At 41.8% G+C, this 26,170-nt stretch overlaps 1 protein-coding gene across 1 annotated transcript in view; it reads right to left on the reverse strand.

Annotated features, from left to right (window-relative positions):
- Positions 1 to 26,170, reverse strand: part of cpped1 (calcineurin-like phosphoesterase domain containing 1) — a 46,857-nt gene that overhangs the window by 15,539 nt on the left and 5,148 nt on the right. The window contains exons 3-5 of the mRNA XM_034860724.1: positions 13,672 to 13,844; positions 9,116 to 9,241; positions 8,811 to 8,943 (exon numbers count right to left, since the gene is read on the reverse strand). Coding sequence (XP_034716615.1) covers positions 8,811 to 8,943; positions 9,116 to 9,241; positions 13,672 to 13,844 — 432 coding nt within the window. The remainder of the gene's footprint in view (positions 1 to 8,810; positions 8,944 to 9,115; positions 9,242 to 13,671; positions 13,845 to 26,170) is intronic.

A 26,170-nucleotide genomic window follows, 5' to 3' on the forward strand; every position in this document is an offset into this window, starting at 1 on the left:
TCACGTGGTAGAGCCTTCAGCGGAAGACTCTCTCTCTCTGTCAAAATAAAACATTAAAATGAGACGTACGCTGGGGTATTAACAATGAAGCGTAGTAACGAGTAACAAGCTCATTGTAGCCTAATGTAGCGGAGTAAGAGTACAGTTTATTTTTCACTAATCTACTCTAGTAAAAGTAAAAGTATAGTGATTTAAAACTACTCCTAGAAGTACAATTTTTTCAAAAACTTACTCAAGTAAATGTAACGGAGTAAATGTAACTGGTTACTATCCACCTCTGCTGTTAACATTCATATTGTCACGCGGGATGAAGGTGGACCCAAAAGCATAGGACAGCAGGCGGGCAGCAGAGGTTTCAAAATAAAGATTTATTCAACTAAGACAGAGTCCAAGCACAATACAATAACCAAGGAACCGGGAAAAAACAAAACCAGGGCACTGGGGCTGGCAAAACGTCACGGGGAAGGTAAATTGCAGGGAAGACATCTGATGGTGAAACGGGCTGGAACCCATAACGCGCCAAACAGAACCAAGGCTCTGACACAGGACAAAGAAAGCAGAAAGACTAAGTACAGGGGGTAACAAGGTAACAAGAGGCAGGTGACAAGAGGGCTGAGAAACAGGTGGAAAACATCAGGTAATCACGGAGGCGTGAAAGCACAGGAAATAGAACATATACAAGACCAGAACATAACCTAAGACAGAACCAGGCAAAGAAACATATACAGGAAACGGACTGAACAATGACACAGGACGTAAACACCAAACCATAAAACATATTCAAATTAAACAGACTCAGACCTTTCAAAAAAGCAGGATTTTGTCTAGAGGGTGCATGATAGGCGTGTCTAGGTTGTGGCCAATACAGGAAATGGGCTCATTATATCAATATAGGGCCGCACTTATGAAACTTTTAGACACCCACCAATAAGCAGAATGATGTATATTTGATCTAAGTCATCATATGTGAAGTTTGATTGTGTAATCACCTAAAAGCTGTTCTGATTGACTAGGACCATCTTGATATGTTAAAATCCCTTAAATCGGTTTTTAGGGTTTCTCTATTTACAGGCCTAAAACAGGAAGTGCAAATTAATGCACGGTAGACCTATGTAGCTCGCCGCCTTTGAAAAGAATCTTAATAAGACTTAATAAGAATTATATTTAAATAGACTACAATATTTGAACATTAAAAAAGTTAGTCAGTGAAGGAGGTACTTGTACTTTAGGTAAGTATTTTCATTTTCTGATCATTCACACTTGGAATCCACTAATATAGAAATATTGCATACTTTTTACTTTTACACTACAGTGACTGTGCAGATTAAGATTTAACCTTTAATGAGATTAATAACATGTCAAGCAGTTATACATTTAACTACCCAATTTTTGCTGCATAGTAAGTCCATAAACAAGGGAAATGTAGTCAAATGCATTTGTGGTTACTCAATTACTTTTAACCTGCCGCGGAAGAGAAAAGCAAACAGCAGAAACAAGGCAGGACCTTCATCAACATTTCAATCGATAAAACAGTAAATGAACAGGAAGTGTTGAGGATTGCTCGATGGATATCGACCATTCTAACAGTCCAGTGCCTATTAAGCTTGAAGACATGATGGATCAGTACACTAAGGCCGTGTTCAGACAGAACGGAAAAAACACGGCCTCCTCGTTCATTTCAATGAGCCCACTGCTTTGCCACCAACACAAAGGACGGCCAGAAAAGCCTAACATGGTTAAACTTTTGCCGCAATGAAATGCAAGTCATCAAGCAAGACACTACGTTGGCAAATAAAATATGTTCACATACACTTTCATGGTCGGTATTTGACCATGTAATTGATCTGGTGGTAAGTAATATGACTGTCACAGTCATGACCTTCTTCAATTGTAAAATGCATTCTCATAGTATTACAAACTTGTTCCAGTGTCTGATAAGCCTTCAAACTCCAAGAAACCATCACTTAAACTGGCCTTCCTGGATCGTATCATCTTACCAGTATCTGAAACAACATGCCCCAACTATGGCAGGCCCTCTTTTCTGGTCTGAATACCCGGGTCGTCCCCATTAAAGAAAGAAGACAGAGTGAGACAAAGACAAAATAAGAATAATAAGAGAAAGCAAAAGCGTTATTTAGCCTCACCATTAAAACAATGGGGTTAAAGGCTTAACCGTGGCCTCTTATCCAATCCCCAGAAGATGATAAATGTGACTTTACTTTTGAACAGAGAATGACCCTTGCTGATAAAGACAACCGAGAGAGAGAAAGAGTAAGAGACAGAGGGGGAAAGACAGAGAGACTATGCAGCGTGGCACATGGCTTATCTTCACCTCTAATTAGCTACTGTATTTACAACTCTACCGCTGCTAGCGGTCTTGGGAATTCCAATGAATTTTCTCAGCTGAAACGCTTGTTTTTGAATTTTTTTCTTCAGGGTTTTGTGGCAACGTGGAAGTATGTATCTGTCTGTAAATGTGCATGCATTCGGCCTTGTTTGCATGTGCACTGAAGGTATTCTGGAGGTACGATATGAACCTTGCAGGAGAAGGAGGAGGAGGAAAGAAATCTAATTACAGTGCTCCATCCATGAGGAGAGGAAAGGCTAAGAGCTGGGATTTTGGTTTCTCTATTTGCCTTTTCAAAAATGAAGACACTGGCCCCCAGCAATGGGAATTCAATCTTGTCTGAAGATATTCTCGATAAGCATAAAACCTGCTCTCTCTAAATTCAACATCCTAATAGAGCAAGCAAACTACAGGTCTTTCTTCCTCTGCTTGCAGTAACTAACTGCTGGCTGAGTTGCACTCAGGCATTGAAAAACTGGCGTTGGTGGAGGGCAAAGACAGCATTATTCACTATGATTTCAGGCATGACAGTGATGAGGACAAACACATGTACCCATACAGTACAGTAATAGGAGTAAAGTTATTTCTCCAGGGTGTTTAGCGCTTTGTGTGGCTGTTACCAACAGACTGGCTGTAGTGTGGCGACTGAAAAGTCTTCTATTAAGTAGTAAATACCAAAAGAAAGTAAAAACAAGTTGTCAGACTTAAGCCCTATTTACATGGGACTGGTATTACGTGGGGACCTCTAGTAATTTGTTACACTGTAGTTGCGGAAGTCGGCTGTGATCTTAATCTGCCAAGTCTGCCATGGATTATTTAAAGTGCCCATATTATGCTCATTTTCTGTTTCATAATTGTATTTTGAGGTTCTCCCAGAATAAGTTTAGATGGTAAACATTTAAAAAAACACCATATTTTTATTGCTGCAGATCCTGTTTTAACCCTGTGTGTTTAGGTCTCTGCTTTAGCTACAGAGTGAGACATCTCCCTTGTTTTTACTAAAGTGTGAGACATCTCACTTCTATCTTTGCTGGGAGTCGCATATGGGCATCAGCTAGCTGTTTACTGTAACTGTTTTTCCAACTTTGGTCAGTACAAGGAACGATTAGCTGGGAGACTTCTTCTAAACGAGGGCACGCTTGTGGAATACCTGCAGAACAGGGACATGGAAGTAGTTCTTTTGTAGATTATGGTGAATTAGTGTGTGTTGTGGCAGTGTTTTGCCATTGAGAATGAGCTAGCATGCTAGCGCTAGCATGCTAAGGTTAGCCACCTTGTCTCAGCTAGTGACGTAGAAAGCCGTGCAGATTTTGAACAGCTCACTCGGTGACTGAAGGCAGAGGGCATTCAGAAACCTTTATCTCACTCAAAACAGCATGAATGTTTTTTATGTGCCAAGTTTGTATGCTTGTGGAAGAACCAGAGACACAAAATAACACCCCAAATCTCAAAAAAAGTACTTTTTGGTAAAAATGATATTGTAAATTACCATATTTCTGTGATTTGGGGTTGTACTGGCTGCAATAATTAATTAAAGTTTTTATCTGTCTTGACATCATATATGCTGGGGATAATGTCAGTTAATTCCACTAAAATACAGACGATGCTTATTCCGTGTGAATGCGATGCACGAAACACAGACGCTGCCCTTGCAAATAGGGCTTTAGTTGAGCGTTTGAAACATATCCTTTGTTTCGACTCAAATCATATGAATCTCAAATTAATAGCTTTGCGCACAATAAAAGGCAATATTTAATATCAACCAAATCAATGTTGGATCCAAAACCATAGTAACTGCTTTGTGCACAATTAAAGGTAATGTTTAATATCAACCAAATCAATGTTGGATCCAAAACCATAGTACCTGCTTTGTGTAATAAAAATAAAAATAAAAAAAGGGAACGCTTTAGCTGCCCGGGAGGGGGTCATCACGCAGAGATAGTGTATCATTAATATGAGCTGGAATGCAGTCAACAGTTCCCAAGGTGGAACTGCTCACTCCGACGAGCCAGAGTAAGTCTAGAAGACTAATTGGCGTCGCACCTCTGCCATGTGCAGCTGTGCTACTGAGATAACATATAGATTCTTGCTGTAGAATATATCATGCATAGAAAAATGCACCACTGCTGAGCAATTTATATGCAAAATGCACACACACACACACACACACACACACACACACACACACACACACACACACACACACACACACACACACACACACACACACACACACACACACACACACACAAACAAACAAACAACTAGGACGAGAAAATGAAAAATACTTCAATGAGGAAAAATCAATTAAATGTATTTCTTTGTCTGCAGGGGAGTATTTTCTCTATTTCCATCATATGTCCCTGGAGTGGTGGGGGGGGGTTAAAGAAAGCAGTATGACAACCTCACAAATATTGCGCCAAATCCCCAGCTGCTCTGAGTCAACTGACACCACAAAAAGAGTGGTCGAGGAACTTAGTTACACACCGCAGTGAGCACTTAAATATGTTGTTGTAACTTCCAGCAATTCCATTTTTGTCATTTTGAATTACTACACAATGAATGAGGAAAGTCTGGTTGGTTTGGCTTAAATAAGACCCAATAAGAACTTTTGAGGTAGCTAACTGTTAGAATAATTTAATTATCAAGACTAAACAGTGACCACTGAAGTAGTGTCAAAGTTCATTTTTACTAGTGAACACGAGGAGACAGTTTCCACAGAACAGAATTGTAAAGAAAATATCTAACTGGAAGCTCTCTACAGCCGCTTATTTATACAAATTGGATTTTAATACAAAGTCGATGTTGTCAGTTTATCTCATTGGGTCTGGGAATCTCCTCCGCCTGCTCTGCCCCCAGAAACATCCTGCGCCTTTCACAAGGACAGACCATCGCTCCATGGTTATCTTGTTTAGAGCGATCAGTATAATATGGTATTCTTATGCAAAAAGTTTTAATAACAATCACAGAAAAAGTATGTATCATAATTTTTCTAACACTAAGAAGAATATCCGTGAAGATTTTTTTTAAACAACGTCCATGTGTTATTGGTACAAAGAGAATAGTAATGAGCTTTCCAGAACTCCTTGAAGGGATCTTGACACGAATTCATTTTCCACTATAAAAAAATAGTAATCCTTCAACTGTTGATGGAACTACATTTGTCTTCGAAGGTAAAATGATTTAAGTGCTGGCAGCACAAACATAGACAGAGACTTATCCTTGTCAACGGCATACTTAATGAAAATCTCAGTAGAAAAATGACACTTAGGCTTTGTCTGTGCCAATGCTTAACTGTTCTGGTGAGGACCTTAATCTTTTTGATAGCAGAAGACAAAACGTGTGTTTGTGTGCGTGTGTGTGTGTGTGCGTTTGTGTGTGTGTGTGTGTGTGTGTGTGTGAGGTTAAAGATGCTGCCCTTTACTGTAATGACAGTAATGATCAGCTGAGTATAAGCGCACATCTGGAGGCTTCCCATCACAGGGTGCAGCGGTTAGGACAGACCAACATGGGAGGGAGTTGATGTGTGAATAACGCAATGCTGAGAATAAAAAAATAAAAAATGCCTATAACCAATGTATGTCCAGAAGGGATGTAATTTACCACGGATGAGAGGAAACAGTCCATCGTCGCACACACAGGAAGACAAACAACACACTTGCCCTGGTGCTTGTTTTTTCCCCCACCTTGCAGTAAATAACATATCCCATTTTTCTGCAATTCTACGTGTGTTTCAATTGTTTTCTCCCCTAAAAAACCTACAATCTCTCTATTGGGATTTTTTTACTGGGTGCTTGTTTGCCCTACAGGGAACTCCTACTTCTTGGAGGTTCTTACAATTCTGTTATTTTGCAGCTAACATACAAAACTAGAATTACAGCCTCGTTGTTGTATGTCTCCACCAACCAGTCAAGTAACATTTTACATCCATATCCGTCCAGACTCTATACTGTACATGTAGTGAAGACTCACTAATAGTGAATTTAATGTAAGTCTACTTTTTGACATGTGCGATTCCAGTGAATGATTTCCAGTGAGAAACATGCTGTGTTCACTTAAGGGACTTTTTTTTTTTTACAGAGGAATACACAGGACTGATAAAGAGCTTCATCACATGGTGCAATGACATTCACAAGCTGAATAACCTACAGCTCAATATCAGTAAATGTGCTTATGCTTGACTACTAGAGGAACAGAATAGAACCCAAAGTTGTAAGCATGACAGTAGACAATGCTCTGATTACCGATGTTGCAAAGAAGCTACGCATTCTAAAACGGGGGTGCTTAACACACATCTTTAACCCCGCAGCCCAGAAGATCCATAAAATCACCAGTTTTAAGATTGGGCAACCAAGACTCAGAATCTGACCAAATAGGAAATATTCCATCATTAATCTCCATTTATGCTGTTGAATAATGGGCAATAAAGCGTTTTTGCAGAACATTCTGATGTCACGGTGATAAGTCAAATGTCATCACTTCATTATTTATCCCATAAATTGTGTGAAATTTGGCCTAATTAGCATAGAAATGATTGAGTTATGGCCTGGTAAGCTCGATCAAAGTGGTGGACCAATCCACCGAGCAACAAAGAAACATTCCCCATAGACTGTACAGAACATAGACGTCCTCCATGGACTCCCATAATTCCCTTTGGGAGCCAGATTAAAGTGGCCTTTCCTCCGCATATGCTTCATTTTACAGACCCGGAGGATGCTGTTTGCATTTCCCTTTATGGAGCCTCACCATTAAAAACCTAGTAGTAGCAGCAGCTCTATCACAAACTGACACAGAGCACAACTATGATTACAGTCAGGCTCTTTTACTGTACAAGCATGACTCCAGGACTTACTACAGAAGATTCAGATCGCAGACGTTACAGCATCAGTAACCAAGACACTCCTAATTGGATATGGAGAGAGCAGAAGGAACATGAAAGAAAAAACCAGGGGATCAGAGGAGAGCGGAAAGAACAAAGCGACTAAGGCTGTATATAATTCAATAATGACTGGTTTGATTACTTCTGTCAAGTCATCAAAATGTGTGCTTTAAATTTAGTACATTTAGCTGCTTATGCAGAGCTATTAACAATGATATAGCTGCGCTGCACTTAATTTCATTCTTATGATCTTAATCACTGCAATTCAGGGAAAACGAAGGATAACAGCAACATTAAAATTCTACATCCGAGCAGGAGAAATTTCCAGATAAATTCAAAAGACAGATCTTGACATTTTGCTTGAGCCCATTGTTATGTACGGGACAGGACAGAGAAGGTGCATAAACGTGACAATGACATGATAAATCACAGACTGTAACCAAATCACATCCTTTTTCTGGCTGTAAATCAGTGTCCTTCCAAACATGACAAAGCCATGTAGTGTATTCATCATTACAGCATGTCTGTCATCAATTTTTAATAACCGTGAACACACGTATGGTTATAGTTTATACAATAAATACCCAGTACGTAGTCTGAATTTTTAACTGCTGGCAGGACATGCGTGAACAAGAGAGTGGAGAGGAAAGGACTTGTGCGTAGCGTGTTCTACACATATAGTGATAGCCTCCGTTCCTGCATATAATGAGCTTGTACCAACTGCCCTTTAAATCTTTAACAAGTGGTTAAATGTATGCTGGAATAATGGTTGGATAATTAAATAAATACCATCCCCCAACAGTCACCCTGATGCATGATTGAGAAGCATGACACATGGGCGTATGAGCGGTCCTGTCAATTGGCAGTGTGTGTGTGTGTGTGCGTGTGTGCGTGCGTGTTTGAGTGCTTTCTTAAAGACGTATTGTCCTTGTGAGAGTTTCCTGGCCTGACTCTTATAAGCTGTCAACAAAGGATTTTGATTATGGAATTATACTTCTTATAGGGAGTGAATGCATTCATAAATTCAATTAAACCAGTGTGCATGTCTGTGTGTGTGTGTGTGTGTGTGTGTGTGTGTGTGTGTGTGTGTGTGTGTGTGTGTGTGTGTGTGAGTGTTTGTATGTGTGCCAGGAGCTCCTCCTACGGCTCTGGCTAATGGCATATTAATCCTCTGGGTTGGGATCTTAACTGTGCTCCAGTTAGATATGCTAAAAATGAACAGGTTTAACGGGAATATTAGCTAAGAGGTATTAAGCCAAGAAATGTAAGACCACTTCGCAGTGGCCTAAATCCATTATTACATGGAATACTGCTGATATTTTAAGGTTTTGGAAGCTGCTTAACTTTGAAAACTTTCAAAGCTCTTATCTCTCTTGTGACTTCCAACCAAAAGTTAGGACATTGTAGCCAAACAAAAACGTACACAAATCTGGATTGACAAGACCTTGTAGTCAGAAGAGACAACGCAAACTGTTTGTCATGCTGAAGTGCCCTTGAGCAAAATACTTGACACAAACCTGATCAGTGACTAGTTGATCCGCATAAAAACACAGTAACTGGAGTAACAAAGTCCTGCTGTCCTACCTGCCCTCTTGAACCTGTCCAGCAGATTTTGTCTGACTTCCCTCTGCAGGTTGAAGTAGTTGTCCTCCTCATCGGGGCTCTTTAGGTACAGAGGAATGTGCTGGAACACTAGAATGTGTTTGGGTTTGGGTTCCTGAACAGAGACAGATGTGAGAAGATAGATTCATTGCCGATCTCCAAAGACAAAAATCCAATTGTTGTGTCAAATGGCTGCAGATGGCAGTGATTTCCAAACACAACATTATCTAGCTGAACATCTTCATAAATCAGATAAGAATAGAATTGTGTCAGTGACGCAAAACTACCGTTGAGGAGGAAGCCCTGCTCAGCTGCTCCTCCAGCCATGTCTCCTGGGCCTCCTTCAGCTGAGGGCAGGCCGACGCGTCGTAGAACAACTGGGAGTTCAGGACCAGGCAAAAGACTCCGCCCACCTGAGACAACAGGAAGAAGAAGACAGAGAGGTTACCTGCACCTTATTCATTTTTCAAATAACAACAACTTGAATTGTAATAAAGGGTTATTTTATAGCACTTTGTCTACAAGCCCAACTCTTGTAATCCCAGTTTTTCATTTTTATATATAACTTATACTGCTGCAAAGCCTAACTTCCACAAAGAAGATCAATGAAGTATTGTTTTCTTTTGAAAGTTCCACTTCTACTGCTTATACACTGGTTAACGCATGGGCAACGTAAGCCTGTGAGCAAGGAGTGGAGGGTGGCTTGGAGTTTTGTTCAAGTAATTAGAAACATGTAAAAAAACTCTGTATATATGGGAGTAGGCATAGTAAATGTCACCATGATTTCAACATGAAATAAACTCCCACATGGGTGGGCCGGCCAAAACTGTTTTATAATGTTCCATGGCTCTGGGGGAAGCTTTCTAAAGTCTGAAAAAATAACCCTGATGATATCATAGTGATGTCATCAGGGCTATCTCAAATTAGACTTCAAATTTATAACAGAAAACCTGCATTACACACTTGAGTGGTGTTTGAAAAACATTGGTATTTACTAGGCAGGGAGGGTCTAATGAAAGTTGTTATTGAGTTGCTTTATGAGCAATGTAGGACACTGTGTTTTTAAAGCTTGACCAATACCACAGACTAAATGTCAGGACAGCTCTGGCTCTCTCCATTTGATTTTGATCCCTTTTTTCTGTCTATTGTGATTTGTCCATTTTTATGGAAGTACAATACTAAATAGCGGGGGTACGGCTTGAAATAAAACGTATGCTGTAGCTGTACATGGTACGCACAGAGCCAAAATATGGTTGATGTCACATACCAAAATAATCCACATAACTGCAACATAGTACACGGTGTCGTTGTTTCTTGGCGCTGTGCTATTGTGCGCTTAAGTCCTGTGAGCAATATGGACTGAAATTAACCAGTGCCAAGTAGTAGCCAAACTTTTTGGGGTTTTAAATCCTTTTGCTGAAAATGTAGGTCTTTTCTTAGCAGTACAATCTCTAAGTGAAACCTTTCATTGGTGCTTCTTCGGGTTTTCAGCCATGCCTTCACCTGTCTCTGAAGCTGAACGCTGCTGTTGTCCTTTCTTGTTGGGGATGTACAACACATCACTCGAGCTGCTGCGCGACTGTCCACGGACTACAACATTTTGCAAATACAGAGAGTGTTTTGTGGCGCTGATTGGCTTAATAAGCTTTGAATCATCTCATTTGCCAATGGCATGAATGTAATGGATGTTAATTAATATAAAATAGTCGCGCTCTATAGCTTTAATGTGACCTGTTATTAGCCCATAGAATAGCACATCCATGCACAGCACATCCCACATATCATTTCATTTGTGTTGGGGAGGAGTGGTGGTGGCATTTTATGCAACTGAATGCTTCCATTCACATGACGAGTATGAATGAATGAATTAATGAATGCTTTATTTCAGTTATGTGAAAAAGTAATACAATAAAAACTAAAAGAACAAAAACTAAAACAAAATATAATTTAACCTGTCTGAAAAGGAATAGGAAGAAGCAGAAGCTTATGTAATCCTACCCTTTTTCCACTACTTTATAGATATAAAATAACAATTAAAATAAAAGAAGAAAAAAAACTAAATTATATCATTACACATTACAGCTGAAATCTTTTCATTTATTTTTCAGCTCTCTGTGCGTAAACATTAGGCAGCCAATAACAGACATTATAGGATCTCTGTAGAAGCATGCTGCATGCTTATGGGCACACTGATGAGATTTACTCTTTAGGTATTCAAATTTGGTATTGAATGACGATGCATTTTTCAATACTTGATACTTTAGAGTAGGGCTGCACAATTAATCAAATTTTAATCGCGATCACGATTTTGACTTCCCACGATGAAATTTGCGTGATTGAGAGATTTTTTTTAAATGCGTCATTTCATAGAACGCTGAGTTTTTTTGCAAAGCCAATCTACCGCTCCGTAAACCCCTGTCTGCTCATGAGCCAGTCAAAGTAGTTCCCTGCACCCCATGCAGCTTAGTCTCTAGATGTAGACAGTCACAGAGGTGAGAGTAACGGGAGGAAAACTCAACAGATAGCAGTCGGTTATACGTTGATCTCAAGGTTTACCAGTTTACCAGTAAACGCAACATTTTGTCCCGTCTGCTGTTTTTCAGACAACAGCAGTGACCAGTGCTAGTTGGTGCTAGTTAGCGTCTGTTAGCTGTTAGCTCCTCTAGGACGCACCGGTGCTAATGTCCTCGCATCCGCTGCAATGTTGTTATGTCGATATGGTTTAATTCTGCGTTATATGACCCATTTCGTATGTAAAGCCGTGCCTGTGTTGGATCTCTCCTCTACTTTCTCTTCTCTCCTCTTACTCTCCGCGCCCGGCCACACAGCGGCCGCCGGTCCATACTTCTGACATTTGTCTACAGTTTTGATTGTTATTAACACAGCTGTATATTGTTTAGGATGACATTTGTACCAGTGTTTCCGCGGGTAACTCTTCTATCGCGGTGGCCACGGCGAAGAACACAGAAGAAGTTATTGAATGCAACTAACTTCAGTTGGTAGAGTACTAGCGTGTGAGACGGAGCTGCTGGACTTGGCCGAGAGATGTGACCGATGGCCAGAATATCATAGTTTATAAAAATGCAGCGCAGTGACGATAGAGACATTTCATACACACAACGTGTGTATCCGCCGTTCGACCTATGCTGGACCCATTCATAATGATCAGCCGTCTCTTGGTGACTAGCGTCCATCACACTCCCTCTCGCAGTTATAAACGACCTATGTGACGATAAAAAGGGAGCGGGAAGGAGTGGGACGCTGGAGGAGATCAGACAAATATGAGGGGGGGGGGGGGGGGGGGGGGGGGGGGGGGGTTTGTATGGTCTTGAATGCAAACAGGAGGACTTTGAATTGGATATGGAACTGGACCGGGAGCCAGTGGAGCTGTTTGAGGATAGGATTGAAGTGGTGTATGGAGGGGGTTTGAGTTTTGATGCGGGCGGCTGAATTCTGGACCATTCGAAGTATATGGAGGGATTTGTGAGCGAGACCGAAGAGGAGAGAGTTGCAGAAATCCAGATGGGAGGTGACAAGACTGTGACCAAGGATGGCGCAGTGTGGGGGGTAAGGGCGGGGCGGAGGCGATTGATGTTTCGTAGGTGGAAGTAGGCAGCCCGGGTAATGTTTTTGATATAGGGTCCAGGCCCGTCTGAAGTTTGCCAATGACCATCTGGATGATCCAGAGGAGGATCGGAAGAAGGTCATGTGGTCTGATGCTTTTTGGTCGCAGTGTTTGGAGGAAGAAGAAGGAAGAGTACAACCCCAAGAACACCATCCCAACCGTGAAACATGGAGGTGGAAACATCCTTCTTTGGGAATGCTTTTCTGCAACGGGGACAGGTCGACTGCACCGTATTGAGGGGACGATGGAAGGGGGTCTGCGAGCTCTTGGCCAACAACCTCCTTCCCTCAGTTAGAGCATTGAAGATGGGTCGAGGCTGGGTCTTCCAGCATGACAGCAACCCAAAACACACAGCCAGGGCAACTAAGGAGCGGCTCCGTAAGAAGCATCTCAATGTCCTTGAGTGGCCTAGCCAGTCTCCAGTCGTGAACTCAATAGAAAATCTTTGGAGGGAGCTGAAAGTCCGCATTGCCCAGCGACAGCCCCGAAACCTGAAGGATCTGGAGAACATCACCAAATCCCTGCTGCACTGTCTGCAAACCTGGTCAAGAACTACAGGAAACGTATAGTCTCTGAAATTGCAAACAAAGCTTTCTGAACCAAATAATAAGTTCTGCTTTTCTGATGTATCAAATACTTATGTCATGCAATAAAATGCAAATTAATTATTTAAAAATCATACAATATGATTTCCTCGATTTTTGTTTTAGATAACATCTCTCACAGGTGAAGAGTAGTTATGATAAAAGTTACAGACCTCTAGATGCTTTGTGGGTAGGGAAACCTGAAAAATCAGCAGTGTATCAAATACTTGTTCTCCCCACTGTATGTATATATTCACCATAGAAAATAATTAATGTAAGAAAATTAATAAATAATCTCTGATGTTGATTATGTACACTCTATTTGAATTAAATGAGGGAGAAAAAAAGTCAGTATCAGTATCACTATTTTGAGGGTTATTTAGATTATTAACGGTAGGGCTTGGTTAATTACTTTATTGGAACTGGTATCTTCACTTTTGAACCATACCCAGCCCTAGAGAGCAGGGATAAGGTTTGCTCAAGGCAAACGTGCATGCGTTTGTAGTTAAGAGCCTTCCGCATATTTGTGCCCAGGGCCCATGGTCATAATAAGCCGTCCAAGAGACAGCCAATACTACTGGCTGCATTTTTACTACTTCTGCTACTAATTAAACATTCTTAAATGTCTGCTCACCCAGAAGCTGAAATAGTCATTTCCCCAAGCACTGCAGTACTGCTCCAGTGTCCTAGGAGTGGGGGTGTTGCCCAGGTCATGGTTCCCGCTGACAAACACCAGCGGGATGGAAGGATCTGTCCCTTTCAAGACCGCCTTCAGGTCTCGCTCCTGACCTTCTCTGAATGGGGTGTCTGGGGGAGGGGGGGCATCCACACAGAAAAAAAAAAATCAAAAAACAAAACAGCATTGACTTGGATCAATGAAAAAATCAATTCAATGCTTGAAATAGAAAAAAAAGTCAAGATCAATGCTTAATTATTAATATTGATAATATTTTACCTGGAGACAATAACATAAGTCAGAGTAAGAAATGTATATGAATGTTGATGAAAACTGTCAGATAGAGAGTGTGAAGGATACTACAGGTGGTAGTCGCCTCAGGGATGGGGAATTATTTAGATGATAAAGATGGCAGCTCAGAGAATGATCAATAGTCTGTGCACAGCTCGACTTTATGTCACCATGGTTACTGCCATGATGAGTAGTGTTGTGGTGGAAGCCTCCCCGGTCCACAAAGCAAACCCAAACCTTAAAATCACTAGTACTACGGTAAATGAGAAGCATACAAAACCTTCATTGAGTCACAGTGTAGGTAGAGGACGGAGAATGGCTGAGACTGAGTACTCGAGCCCATAGAGTGTATATCAAACAAACCTATTAGCCACTTCTCTTAAATTATTCCTTCCTCTCCCCCCTCTTCTTTCTCATTTCTTTTTGTGTTTTATTCATCTGAGTAATTATTTTACTGGCCTACTTTTATAGGATTTGGATAGGATTAATTACATAAGAGCCTTTTTTTCCCCGACAGAACATCTTGTGCATGACAGAGCGAAAGAATGCCGTTTGAAAAAACGCATTCACATAAAAAGGTAAAATGTTGTTTTCCCCTGTCTCTCTTCTACAATTACGCCGACGTGTCAGACTTCAAACTGTCAATACAACACACAAACAAGCACTCAAATACAAAAGGAGACATGAAGGCCTTTTTTGTCATGTTAAACAGATTCTGTGTGACACTTCGATGACTGCATTCATATTCAGGTTTGCAGAGCAACTAATACATAATATATTAATTTCCTGATGTGGTTGTACTTCACGAAGAACAAAAAGATATGTGCCATTAAATGTTCATAGATCATCACTAGCAGTCAGCAATGTCAAGTATTGGCTCTGATTGGTTGTCCTAACATGGGCTGATGACACCTGAAGGTAAATCTTGTTAATGAGTTGAGCTGCCAGTACAGATTTAGCGGGTCTCTTGGCCAATATCTAATACTGGGAAATAAAATATGTAAGCGGTAATTTACAACATGTCACAATAACAAAATACCCTTTGGAGTGCACTATTACATTTATGCAATGGCTGCCTTGTATAGTGCACAAAGCGATTATCAAACATTACAAAATCCATGCACAAAACGCACTTTTTTTAACAGAAATTCGGCCAACTGTCACAAAAGTCCATTTTGAGCATTGTGGTGGAATAGCATGAAGGTGCATTTGTTTTGGTTGTATAGTAATGGTAATGATACTGCAATGATGTAGATTTAGTTCTAAGCAAATAGTAGTTCCGTGCCATAAGCAAGGGTTTAAACAGGGGATGACCAGTTTGTGAAAAAACTAAACATCTGGCTTAGTTTTTGGGCAAGCTGACAATTTAAAGCAGAATCTTGGTAGAAATGGTGCCACGACAATGTGGACTTATTATTCCACATTACAATATTTGACCGCTGGCACAATTATGTACAAACAAAAGCAGCTGCACTAATGACATTTGTCATTTGAAAAGCTAGGGCAATTGATGCAGCTGCTAGCTCTCAACTCACCCTGCTGTTACAGACAATTCAATTTCAACACATCTGAACCATTTAGTAGTTGTCTTGTTTCTATTCCCGTGAGGTCAGTTCCTCCAAGTATAAACCAGGCTTGGATAAACCTAGAAGGGAATGTGTCAGCTGCTCCAGTGGAGCTGGTTGGTAGCTAACAAACCCTGCGCTGATTCACACATCCAGCTGCCGGCCCTCAACTACAGCCATCCGCTAACAAAGCAATATCCATAAATCATACTACAGAACTCAACCCATCCTTAACCATACAGCACCCCATTACTCGGCATTTGTGACACCTTGCTTTACATTAATAGTGCGTGGTTATGGGCATGGCAACATATCAGTACTTACCCTTAACCACTGCTAATAATGTCATTCAACACTGTGCAAATGACCACTTGCTTGGCAACAGATACAATTCAAGCATGCACTAAAGAGTAATAAAATACTGCAGGTAGGTACGTAAGGCAACATTTTATGAAAAAACATTTTATGCATACATTTTCTCGCCCTGCTTTCCTCTTTTGGAACAAGCTATATTTACAGGGTATACGAACATAAAAAAACACAATGCTGCTCTCCACTCTCTCCGTGGCTCTGACTGAAAGGCCTTGTTCATTTAATGAGATTGCAACACTGTGATTCTCAAACCTTGACAGGAGACTTTGGCAAGTTCTCGTTGAGCCTGTCCAACACTGTAAGCACTTCTCTCAATCGAGAGTCGAGACTGCACACGGGCCTCGGTGTGTGGGGTTCTTGCTGCCACATACATTTTCTACACTTAAACAACTGTATTTTCAACGTTGGGGGGGGGGGGACCTCTAAGGTTGTGACTAACTGGAGCATGCACTGGCACTGACAGGTTTTTGCTGATGTTGCACTGGCCTAGTTTAGGACAAGGTGGCAGCTAGGATGGAGTCAAATTAAATGTACCCAACAAAGTTACACAAACACATCTCTGTTATATTACAGTATGCTGAATCAATCCTGTTAGCGATGAAATTCCCCGCAGATACAGTAAATTGTAATGTCCTGTAAACTGTCACCATAAAACTAGAGATGTCCCAAGCTGACCCTAAGGCAGGTACCTGGGAGTATTTTATATATATATTTCCTTCCTTTAATGTACTCTACTGTGTTTTTGGCCAACCTCAACCTCCTATACTTGCAGTATTGATCTCCTTTATGTCAGTAAAAATGTGTGCCAAATTTTTGTGATCTGAAACTTAACGTTGTTTTTGCTGTTTCATCACTAGAAATGCAACTGTAGAATGCATTTGACTGTAAATAACAGCACCATTCACATTTAGACAAAGGATATATCCAGCTACAAAACAGGCCTGAAATTCGGAAGCAAGAACGAAAGCACAGAATTGTTCCTATGAAGATGATACACTGTCTTGTTGCAAGTTTCAACTTGTCTCGTCGCGAACCGTTGGTTGGAACTGGGGCTTTACGCCTCTCAGCCAAGATTCCACTGTGAGATTGGCAGTCGAATCAGGCTTCTTGGATTGAAGCATCGAATATTCAACTATTTGGTGCCACCTCTAATGCTTATATTTGTTGTTCACCATGGTAGACATCATGATGATTCTGGCATGAATAAACATGGTTTCAGTGTTCCTCTATGTTGATTTTATCATGGCGGACCGCCATGAATGTTTTTCCAAGTCGGATTGTCCTAAATTACATAAATTCAATATGTCATGAGCACCGCATAGCACACTTGCATCAGCGGTATTGCAGGTGTTGTGGGACTATCGCAGTAAAGATTAAGGATTGACCAGTTGATCTAAATTTCAACTCTCACCTATTAGCTTTGGGAAATAACTGAAATAATGAAATCCTGCAATCCTGCATGTAACCAGTCCATATGGGCTCAGACATTAGAGGGGAGCTCCTTCACGTTGAAAAGAGTCATTTCGGGTGGTTTGTGCATCTGAAAAGGGATGTGGTTATGCTAGAAGATAAGTAGTTTGTATGCCTTGACGAGTATTTAAATCTGTTCCAAACGGCCAAACTCAAATGTAGGGTGAAAAGCTGCCGCCGGCGCGCATTTCAGACGGTTTCTCCTTGAAGACATCTATGCACTTGCTTGTTAATATGACAAGTGACAGAGTTAGCCTAGTTGTGTAAAGAATGTCAAAAAAGAGGTCTTCAGGGAGAACCGGCAAACGTTCTCACCACACACCTTGTCAATCGCTGCGAGAAGAATCAGCTTTAATGGCAGTTAGTGGCAGTTAGTGGCGGTAAGTGTGAATACACACAGGGAATGTGGCTTTGGCTGAAGTGGGCGTGAATGTTAGATTGTCTGTTTTGGGAAAATTGCAGAAATGATCAGTTGCAGCCTCCCCAGTTTCAGTAGTGTGGAGAGGGGGAGTCTGAAACTTTTCATCAATCCGGCAAGCATTTCTGACTTCTGAGTAAGTACATCAGTGCCTCCTGGAGGCCTCCCTGTAGAGGTTTTCCAGGCACATCCAACTTAAAAGGTACAATTACATATCTCATCTAGCTTGGGAATGCCTTGCAATCTCCCTGGAGGACAGACATCGGGGCTCCCTTATTATGTGACCTGGACTCAGATGCTCGAATGGATAGATGGTTATATGGATGGATGGACGGAGGAATTTATGCTGATATTTACCACAGTTGTCTTACAGGATCTAAGAGGATCTTTTCACACTGATGAATGTGTGTATCTCCTGGGCCATTTTGAATTGATGAAGAATAAAAAAGGTAACCGAGAGGCATTTCTAAACTTCTACATCCCTTGGTAGTCCCAAACCCCTAAAGAAAACTATTACTGCACGAGCCACTGGGCGATCCCATTTGATAAACACACAGCAAAGCTCCGTGCTTACCCACACCCCTCTACAAAGAAATTCAAACGAGCTTCGTCAACTTCTCCCAAGGCAGTCTTCATCCTCTCCCTTCCTCTGCTTCAGTATCCCATTCGATCTGCCCTCAACGGCAATTAAACAGGTGTCAATAGTGACAGAGAGGGGACAGGGAAGTCCCGAGGTAACCTTAACTTCACCTTTAGGAGTTTTGTCATGCAGATCTGCACAAATACTTCTCCCCGCTGTATCAAGCGTAACATCCCTTACGAACCCTCAGAGACAGAGCTCGGATCCTCTGTAGGGCTCATTAGGAGAGTGTTAAGTCCAGCATGTTTCTCTAATCTAATCATCTCTCTATTGAGCCCCCCCCCTTCCCCACACTCTTTATCCTCTTCATTTGTCAGCTTTGAAAATAAGTGAGAAAAAAAAGGGGGGGGGAGAGGGGAGATTAAAGGAAGACCTTGAGATTAGAAAGTGTCTCTTGGGGGTTACTTTGGATTGGAGGCGAGACTAGGGAATTGGGATCAAGGAACAATCTATGAGTAAAGGTCTGGATGACACAGTGAGTACGTTTACATGCACACCAATACTCCACTATTGTTCCCAAAATGACAATATTGCCAATTTGATACAGGTCATGTCAACATCATATTTGACGGTCCGCTGTGTGTGTTGCTACGCTTACTGTTCACAAATCAACTAGCCAAAAACTAGTCAAGAGTAATTGGCAAGGCTGCGGTAGAGATGCGTGCCCGAAAGAAAAGAAGGGGAAACAAGCCCTCTTTAAGAATACTTTTTGGGCTTTTCTATCTATAATTTTTGACAGGACAGCTAGGTGAGAAAGGGGGGGAGTGAGGGGGAAGACGTGCCGGAAATCGCCACAGGTCGGACTCAAAGCCTACCCCTCCGCGTGGAGGAACAAACCTCCCAGTACATGTGCGCCTGCTCCATCACTGAACAAATCTGGCCGCACAAGCCTTCTTTTTATGAAACAGGGTTTTGGATATGGACAAACATCGCAACGCTGACCTTTTCAAGAAGCTGGTGGAAGGAATGAAAGAGGGACGCTGTGTTAGCACGGTGGAAGAAGTCCGTAGTCAATGTTGTGGGAGCAGACTCTGGCCAGCATTTCTTTAGGAAGCATGACCTTAAACCACTGTGGTGGGATGCAAAGGAAAGCCTTTGAGTCAATCAGGGTGATTGACTCCATCTTATGTGATTAAAATCATTGACGACCACGACGACCTTATTATTGTTTTTAATCTGGCTTCCAGAAATAATTACAAGAAAAAACTGTTTTTCTCCACACTAGAATAAAGCCACATAAATGCTTGAAATACATTCATCAGAGGCCAGAACAATTGTTTGTGTACGGTGTGAGACTTGCAAATGAAGGTTGTCAAAATAAGGTATGAGGTGTGAGGCCGCAGCTGTTTCCTAAAGAGAACAGACAAATGAGAGAGAAAGATGGAGAGGAAAGGGACAGACAGGAAAGCAGAATGTGTGAGTGAAGGAGAGATCGAGAGTGAAATCCGTGGGAACAGAAATACAGTTGCCAATTTCCTGTCGCCGACAGGCAGCAGTGTTGACAATGCCAGTTGACAGCCAGCTTCCCCTGGCCGCCACCCATTCATTCTGTATTGTAAATACACAGTTTAAGGAGAAATGTCAGCCTAAGACAGAAGTGGCAGCTCCGGCTATAATATCTCCTCCCTCCTCCCTTCTGATGCAGCAGCCCAGTTGCAAGGCAAGTGACGGACACGGCGAGTAATGAGGATGGCATACACAACCTGCTCTGTTGGGGCTGACGATAACCGGGGCTGACGCCGGAGTCTTTAAAGGTCCCCAAGGCCCTGCGCTTTAAACCCCTTGTTTCTACTTTCTACTGTCCCGCAGTGCATCTGAAATAGATCTCCACCTATGAAAGCGACTGATGTGAGCGAGACGGCAGAGAGATGTGGGGAAATGGAAGCCACCAAATTTAGTTTTTTTAACGGTGCCGTCGTGGAGATGAGGATACTTCGACAGGTAAAGCAAGACTCTTAGATGATACGGGGAGACATACTCAAAGAGCGTACATGACTGTCGCCGTACAGCTAAAAGTGGGGGTCGATCTCACCAAAACAGAAAGAGGACAGGGAGGAAAGAGTTGCTCTGTGACAAACCTGTGTTGCATGTGACTGGTTTGCCTCGAGTCTTTTTAGAAACAGGGGCCAAGGACGTTATAGGGGAAAGAACTTAAAATTGTATGTGTTGTGATAATGTTTGCAACCATTTTTAAAGTTGATTCTATACCCCAGAATCAATTTCTTTTTAAATAATTAAAAAAATAATTTCCCCTAAATATGTTTTATCTTAGTACCGCCAACAGGGCAACATCATATCCGTTTCCAGCAAAACAGATTGAAAGCAGAAAATCCATGTTATGAAAGTCTTTACAAAATAAACGTCAGTCTAACATATGAAAAATATTATTAGTTATTAGAAATGTTTCATGATATGTTGTCTCTCTAGAAGTGTTTTATTCTGCTTTTGTTTTTGTTAAAGATGGAAAAGAAAATCGCAATACTCAATACAATCAAATCACAAAACTTTTAGAATTGCTATAAATGAAAATCGCAATATAAATAAAATCGGCACCAATGTATCTTGAAAGAATTGAATCTGGCCAAAAGCATTTCGGGCCAACCCTAGACATTTTCCAGATGACATACTGCACACTTATACTGCACACATACAGTATGATTAAATATTCAGCTCAATAACTTCTTCAAATCAGCATCAAGGCCCGATCATTTCCTCATGATCCACACAAACATGTAAAAGGGCACACTGGCAGACATTTACATGCAGAGATGGAGAGGGGGAGGGGGAGAGAGAGAGAGACGGGTTTGACTCCTTTTCTCTCTCTGTGGCCATTCCTCGAGGCCAGGCAGCCAGTCACCTCATGCTACTCCCTAATTGTCATGCAAAGGTAGTTTTTGCATCGGTTGGGGGCTTGTGGCTCTTTTTGATGAACATTAACTCTGCAGTGGGTCCTGCCAGCCTGTTCCTCTTACCCTGTTATCAAATCAGGCAGCTGGACACTGAGACAAACGCACACCACTCTGTAGTCACTCATTTCATTACTTAAATAAAAGCATCCGCTTGACACTAATGCTTGCCAAGCTACACAGTCAAAGTCCTCACAGGAGTATAATTGTCTACAGCTTTAAAAGGTCCTTGACTTATAAGTAGAATTATTTGGCTTGTTTTTTCAGGTTGGCAATAATTATATTTTTGTCACTGCCGAAAACAAGAGACACAGACAGACAGATAGAAAAAGGCACAATTGTATACAGCATGAGTCAAAAGCAGCGTGTCGGTTCCAAACGAGGTGGGACATGAGCAGCAGGATGATTATTTTGTTTAAGCTTGGCCGGCCATTTCTGGAGGTAACCAACTATTTCCAAACCCGTTTCTTTTCTGAAAATCTGTTTGTCTGGCGAGACAGTAAAGCATCTGGTGAAATGGGGAAACCAGCTGCCACTGTGGCAAAAGATGTCGGCTTGCTGTCCTGGTTCCAAGACATCTAACATGTCTAACTCCCAGTATGAGAATGATGGAGCGAAACCAGCGTTCAGTACGGTTGGAGATTATTCACAAATGAGTGAATAAATAGGCCGAGAATTCTCCATCTGCAACCACTTCACAAAGCTAAATCTTGCCAATTCATGCTAACAGCAACCAGGTGCTTTCTATAGATAGAAATTGCATGCTGTCACAGGGGCTAGGATTTTTACAAACTAGACTTTACAAACTGAACAGAGAACAAACTTTTCTAACAACCAGCTGCAGCATCTGAAAACACACCAGCTGCTATCTTTATATAGATTTTTTGAATTGGACAGGAATTTAAAGTGCGTCTGGTCAAATCAATAGCCAAAATCCTCCTCAGCAGCACAGAAACGAAAGTTGCCTGAGAATCGTCCAAAGGCCTGTGCTTTTTCATAGATAAATATCAGCTGCTGCCATAGGGGAGTTCAGTGTTTACAGACTCTGGCAGGGAAACAGAGAGGGCTAATGTTCCATCCTACCTCAGTGAGAAATATTCTGTTGCTGAACCCCCCCAAAGCTGATGTTCTTCACAGAGTGCATTAATTAGATTAGGACTGCCTCGGAGGGCGGCTGAGAATGCATTAATCAATACATATCAGACATATTCCATTCTCTTTAAAGACTGATGAGTGTCAGAAAGCCCGCTCGGCTTCTGCTAACAACACATATCTGTTAATCTGCAGCTATGCACGCAGTATAGGGAAGGTTGGAAAACTTGCTAGATTGTGTAAAGATGCGCTAGGTAAAACAAAACACCAAATGTCGCCTATCATACTCATCCTTTCTGTAACGTATTTTGGTCAAATTCCTTCCACTATTTCCTGAGGTGCATACATGCATTCATTCTGCAGATCATCACAAACCTCCCCGACCGGCTGCACAGAGGGGTCCCAAATAAACACTTCTGCCCGAGGCTCAGAAATGACAGACGCATCGGCACCATGAGACTCAGATTACACTGCATGCCTATTTGGAATCCAATACGACAGGCAAAAAAAGCATGACATTTAAATGGTTTCAGTCGGTCTTGTCCTGTTTTGCAGTTATGACAAATATATGTGACATTGGCATAATGGCTCATGTCGGAGCAGCTTTCCTGCCTAATCAGAAAGGCATCTCATGCTGGGCAGGTCAAACAGTAAAACCCACAGTGGAAGCAGAGAGAGCAGAGGCAGCTTCAACACTGCTGATAAGTCTGACCCCTACACCTTACAAAATAATATCATGGTCCAAATAACTGATGTAGCACAGATATGTGGTACATTTAAATGATAATCTATTGTTGAAAACTGAAAAGTTCATCTTGCAGCACTCCGAAGCAGCCAATATGCTGCAGGTAAAGGCTGGGGCGTGGTTGGTTGGTGCATTTTCAGCTATTGGTCACAGTAAGTCTCGGTTATTGGGGATTATTAGTTACGGTTTAGAGACAGAGCACATAGCTGATGTGTGCCTCCTCAAAAAGGCCACTAGGCTTCACAGCAGCTACAGAGATCCCACATGGGGGCTGCAAGAACTGTGATTGGTCAGCTCGGGTTGCTAGGGTTTCATACCTCAAGTTTCCCCATGGAGATTGTTAACGGTGAAGATAGTCTCACATTGCCAGACCTTCTTTCACAGCGCTGTCTGTTTTATTGGCATTTCTATAAACCAATCACAATCATCATGGGCGGTGCTAAGCGCCGGACAGAGCCACAGATATCGCTGAAAAATAACCTCGGGAAGAAACTTGTAAAAACTGGATCATGTAAAAACTCAGATTGGACAGATTAGTCCAGATTAGTCTAGTTAGCAGTCTGGATTTACCCTGCAGAGATCTGTGGACCAGGTAACCATAGTCCTCCTAAATCCACCAGAGTTTAGAATTCAAAAGGTAACCGGGGCAATCCCGGAAGTGGAACGTCGTGCATATAGATATCAGTGCTCGCCCGGATCACCCGGTGGTATCTGACTTTGCAGCCATTTTACTTTAAAGTGATCCATGGATCTTTTGCCTTTTAGTAACACACATTTGCAAAGCCATGTCCACTAAGCTCAACCAAATGTAACTCTACTTCTATAGATCTACGCATAGGGTATATGATTAAGACACAATAAGTATGGTGAGTTGGAATTGCTCCATCGTCCAACATGCAAATACACATACATGTGCCAATCATCGGACAGGGAAAAAACAACCTGGAGGCCCAGCTCCCTATCCCCACAGCTTTCAAGCAGCCGTCAGAGCGCTCATCTGTTAAATGCCCTCTTTGATCTGGCCACTAGCGGGTGCTGATTTCCACTTTCTTAACATTTTTTACCATTATGAATTCATTTAACTTCAAATACACTCTGTCCAACAAAGATTACCAACAATGTATCTTACCCTCCTATTGTTTTCATATTGGACGGGTGTCTGATGCTGCCGATCACTGCGTCGCTTTTAACGAGATCGGAAGAAAACGGCGCCTTCCAGAGACAGTCGCTACAGTCGGTTCGTGGAAGTCAGCTCCGCAATTGCGGCGGGAAGTGTAACGTGGCGGTAGTTTAGTCCCCCGATCATCTCATGATAAGTAACGGACACAGAGTTTGCTGGCATTAAAGTGTAAAACAAGAAGGGCCTAGTCAAACATTAACATAGTGGTTTTAGCGGTTGCATGCCAGCCCCCTGCGGCCGGCTTGTGAAAAGCACGGTACTGCAACATTGCTGGTATTATTATTGCTATTATTATTGTTAACACGCGTAGCCTTATGTCGCTCTACATCATAAAGTGAATGCAAACTGTTGTGAAGAATATATCAAAGAAGCAGTGCAGTGTGAGCACTGCAAAACATCCATCTAGTGCTATGGTGGTGCCATTATTGGGTGAAATGCCACATTGTACTATAAATTGTACTATAAATCAAACTTTGCCACTGACCTCTTGCATCTGTACAAACCTGCTTCAGCATGAGCTGAAGCATTTACATGTACAAAGCTGGAGATGGCTCACTAGATAGATCAATAGATTTATAGATCAGCTGGTGCTGATCCGTTGATCTGGGTGAACCAAAACACTAGTCTACACTAGAAGTTCAATTTCTCCAGATCCAAACTGTTTGTATCAAATATCAGGTCACGTTATACTCATAACAGAACTACTGACTGAAATGAATATTGTGTGTATAGATGCAGAAAGCAGCGCCACAACATGAGAAGGAAAACTTGAATGTTCACTGGTTCACAAACCTCAAACAGGTGTTTTAGAAAGAATAAAGGATGTGACTTGATGTTTGATGGCGGATAGTGTAGTATAGGAATAGTTCATCATTTAACAGTGTTTGGGGGGGTGGTGGTTGATGATCCTTTCTAACTTTGCTGAGAACCGTCCTTTGAAAGAGATGTTTTTCATCTCTTTAATGAAAAACAAGACGTCAGATTCCCTAAATCTGTCAACACGCAGCTTTTGGGAGGGCTGAACTCGGACGGGGCATCAAGCAAGTTGACTGGTGAGGCGGCGTGTAGTGCGTGAAATCACAGCTTGTGTTTCTATATAGTTTGCGGTTATTTGTTACTTGAGAGAGCCATTTCAAACACTTTGAAGTAAGTGCGGCATTTGCATGAGGCTGTGATGTACCAGATGCCATGAGATAACGCACGGGGGACCACTGCTGTGTCATTTGGTCTCACTAAAAGAGGCTGTGCGGAGTTTAAACTCCCGCCACCGACATCTGTGAGTTCACATTATGTCCTCCGACATTAGGCGTTTAATTGGCAGCTCCACTTGTTGATGCCGGTATCTTGTTTGTCCGTGGGAACCTCTCTTCGCTGCTGTGGCTTGTTTTCATTAGTAAGCATGTGCTGTTGTCGTTTCTTCACAGCCCTCAGACCTCAGCATGTATTTATTGCTCAGACAAGTTGAAAGTATCTCGATGTTCAGCAAGAGAAATAATAATAAAAAAAAAAGCAATGTACTTCAAAACAGTGTTTCATCACAATGCAACAGCAGGACGCCTAGTAAGAAATCTGTTCATTCTCAAAGACTTTACCGGGTGAAAAACTGCAACCACAAGCTCGCTATGTGGAGAGACGGCAGACCCAAACCCTCTACAAAACGGAGTTAAAGGTTGTTAACCCCTGTGTCGTCTTCCAGTTGACCATTTGTCAAACTTGTTGTCCTTCCGGGTCAAAACAGAAGATTATCTCTTTTTTCTGTTTTTTCTTTGAGTTATATT

The sequence above is a fragment of the Etheostoma cragini genome, chromosome 21 (assembly GCF_013103735.1).
Source record: "Etheostoma cragini isolate CJK2018 chromosome 21, CSU_Ecrag_1.0, whole genome shotgun sequence".
Taxonomy (NCBI): Eukaryota; Metazoa; Chordata; class Actinopteri; order Perciformes; family Percidae; genus Etheostoma; species Etheostoma cragini.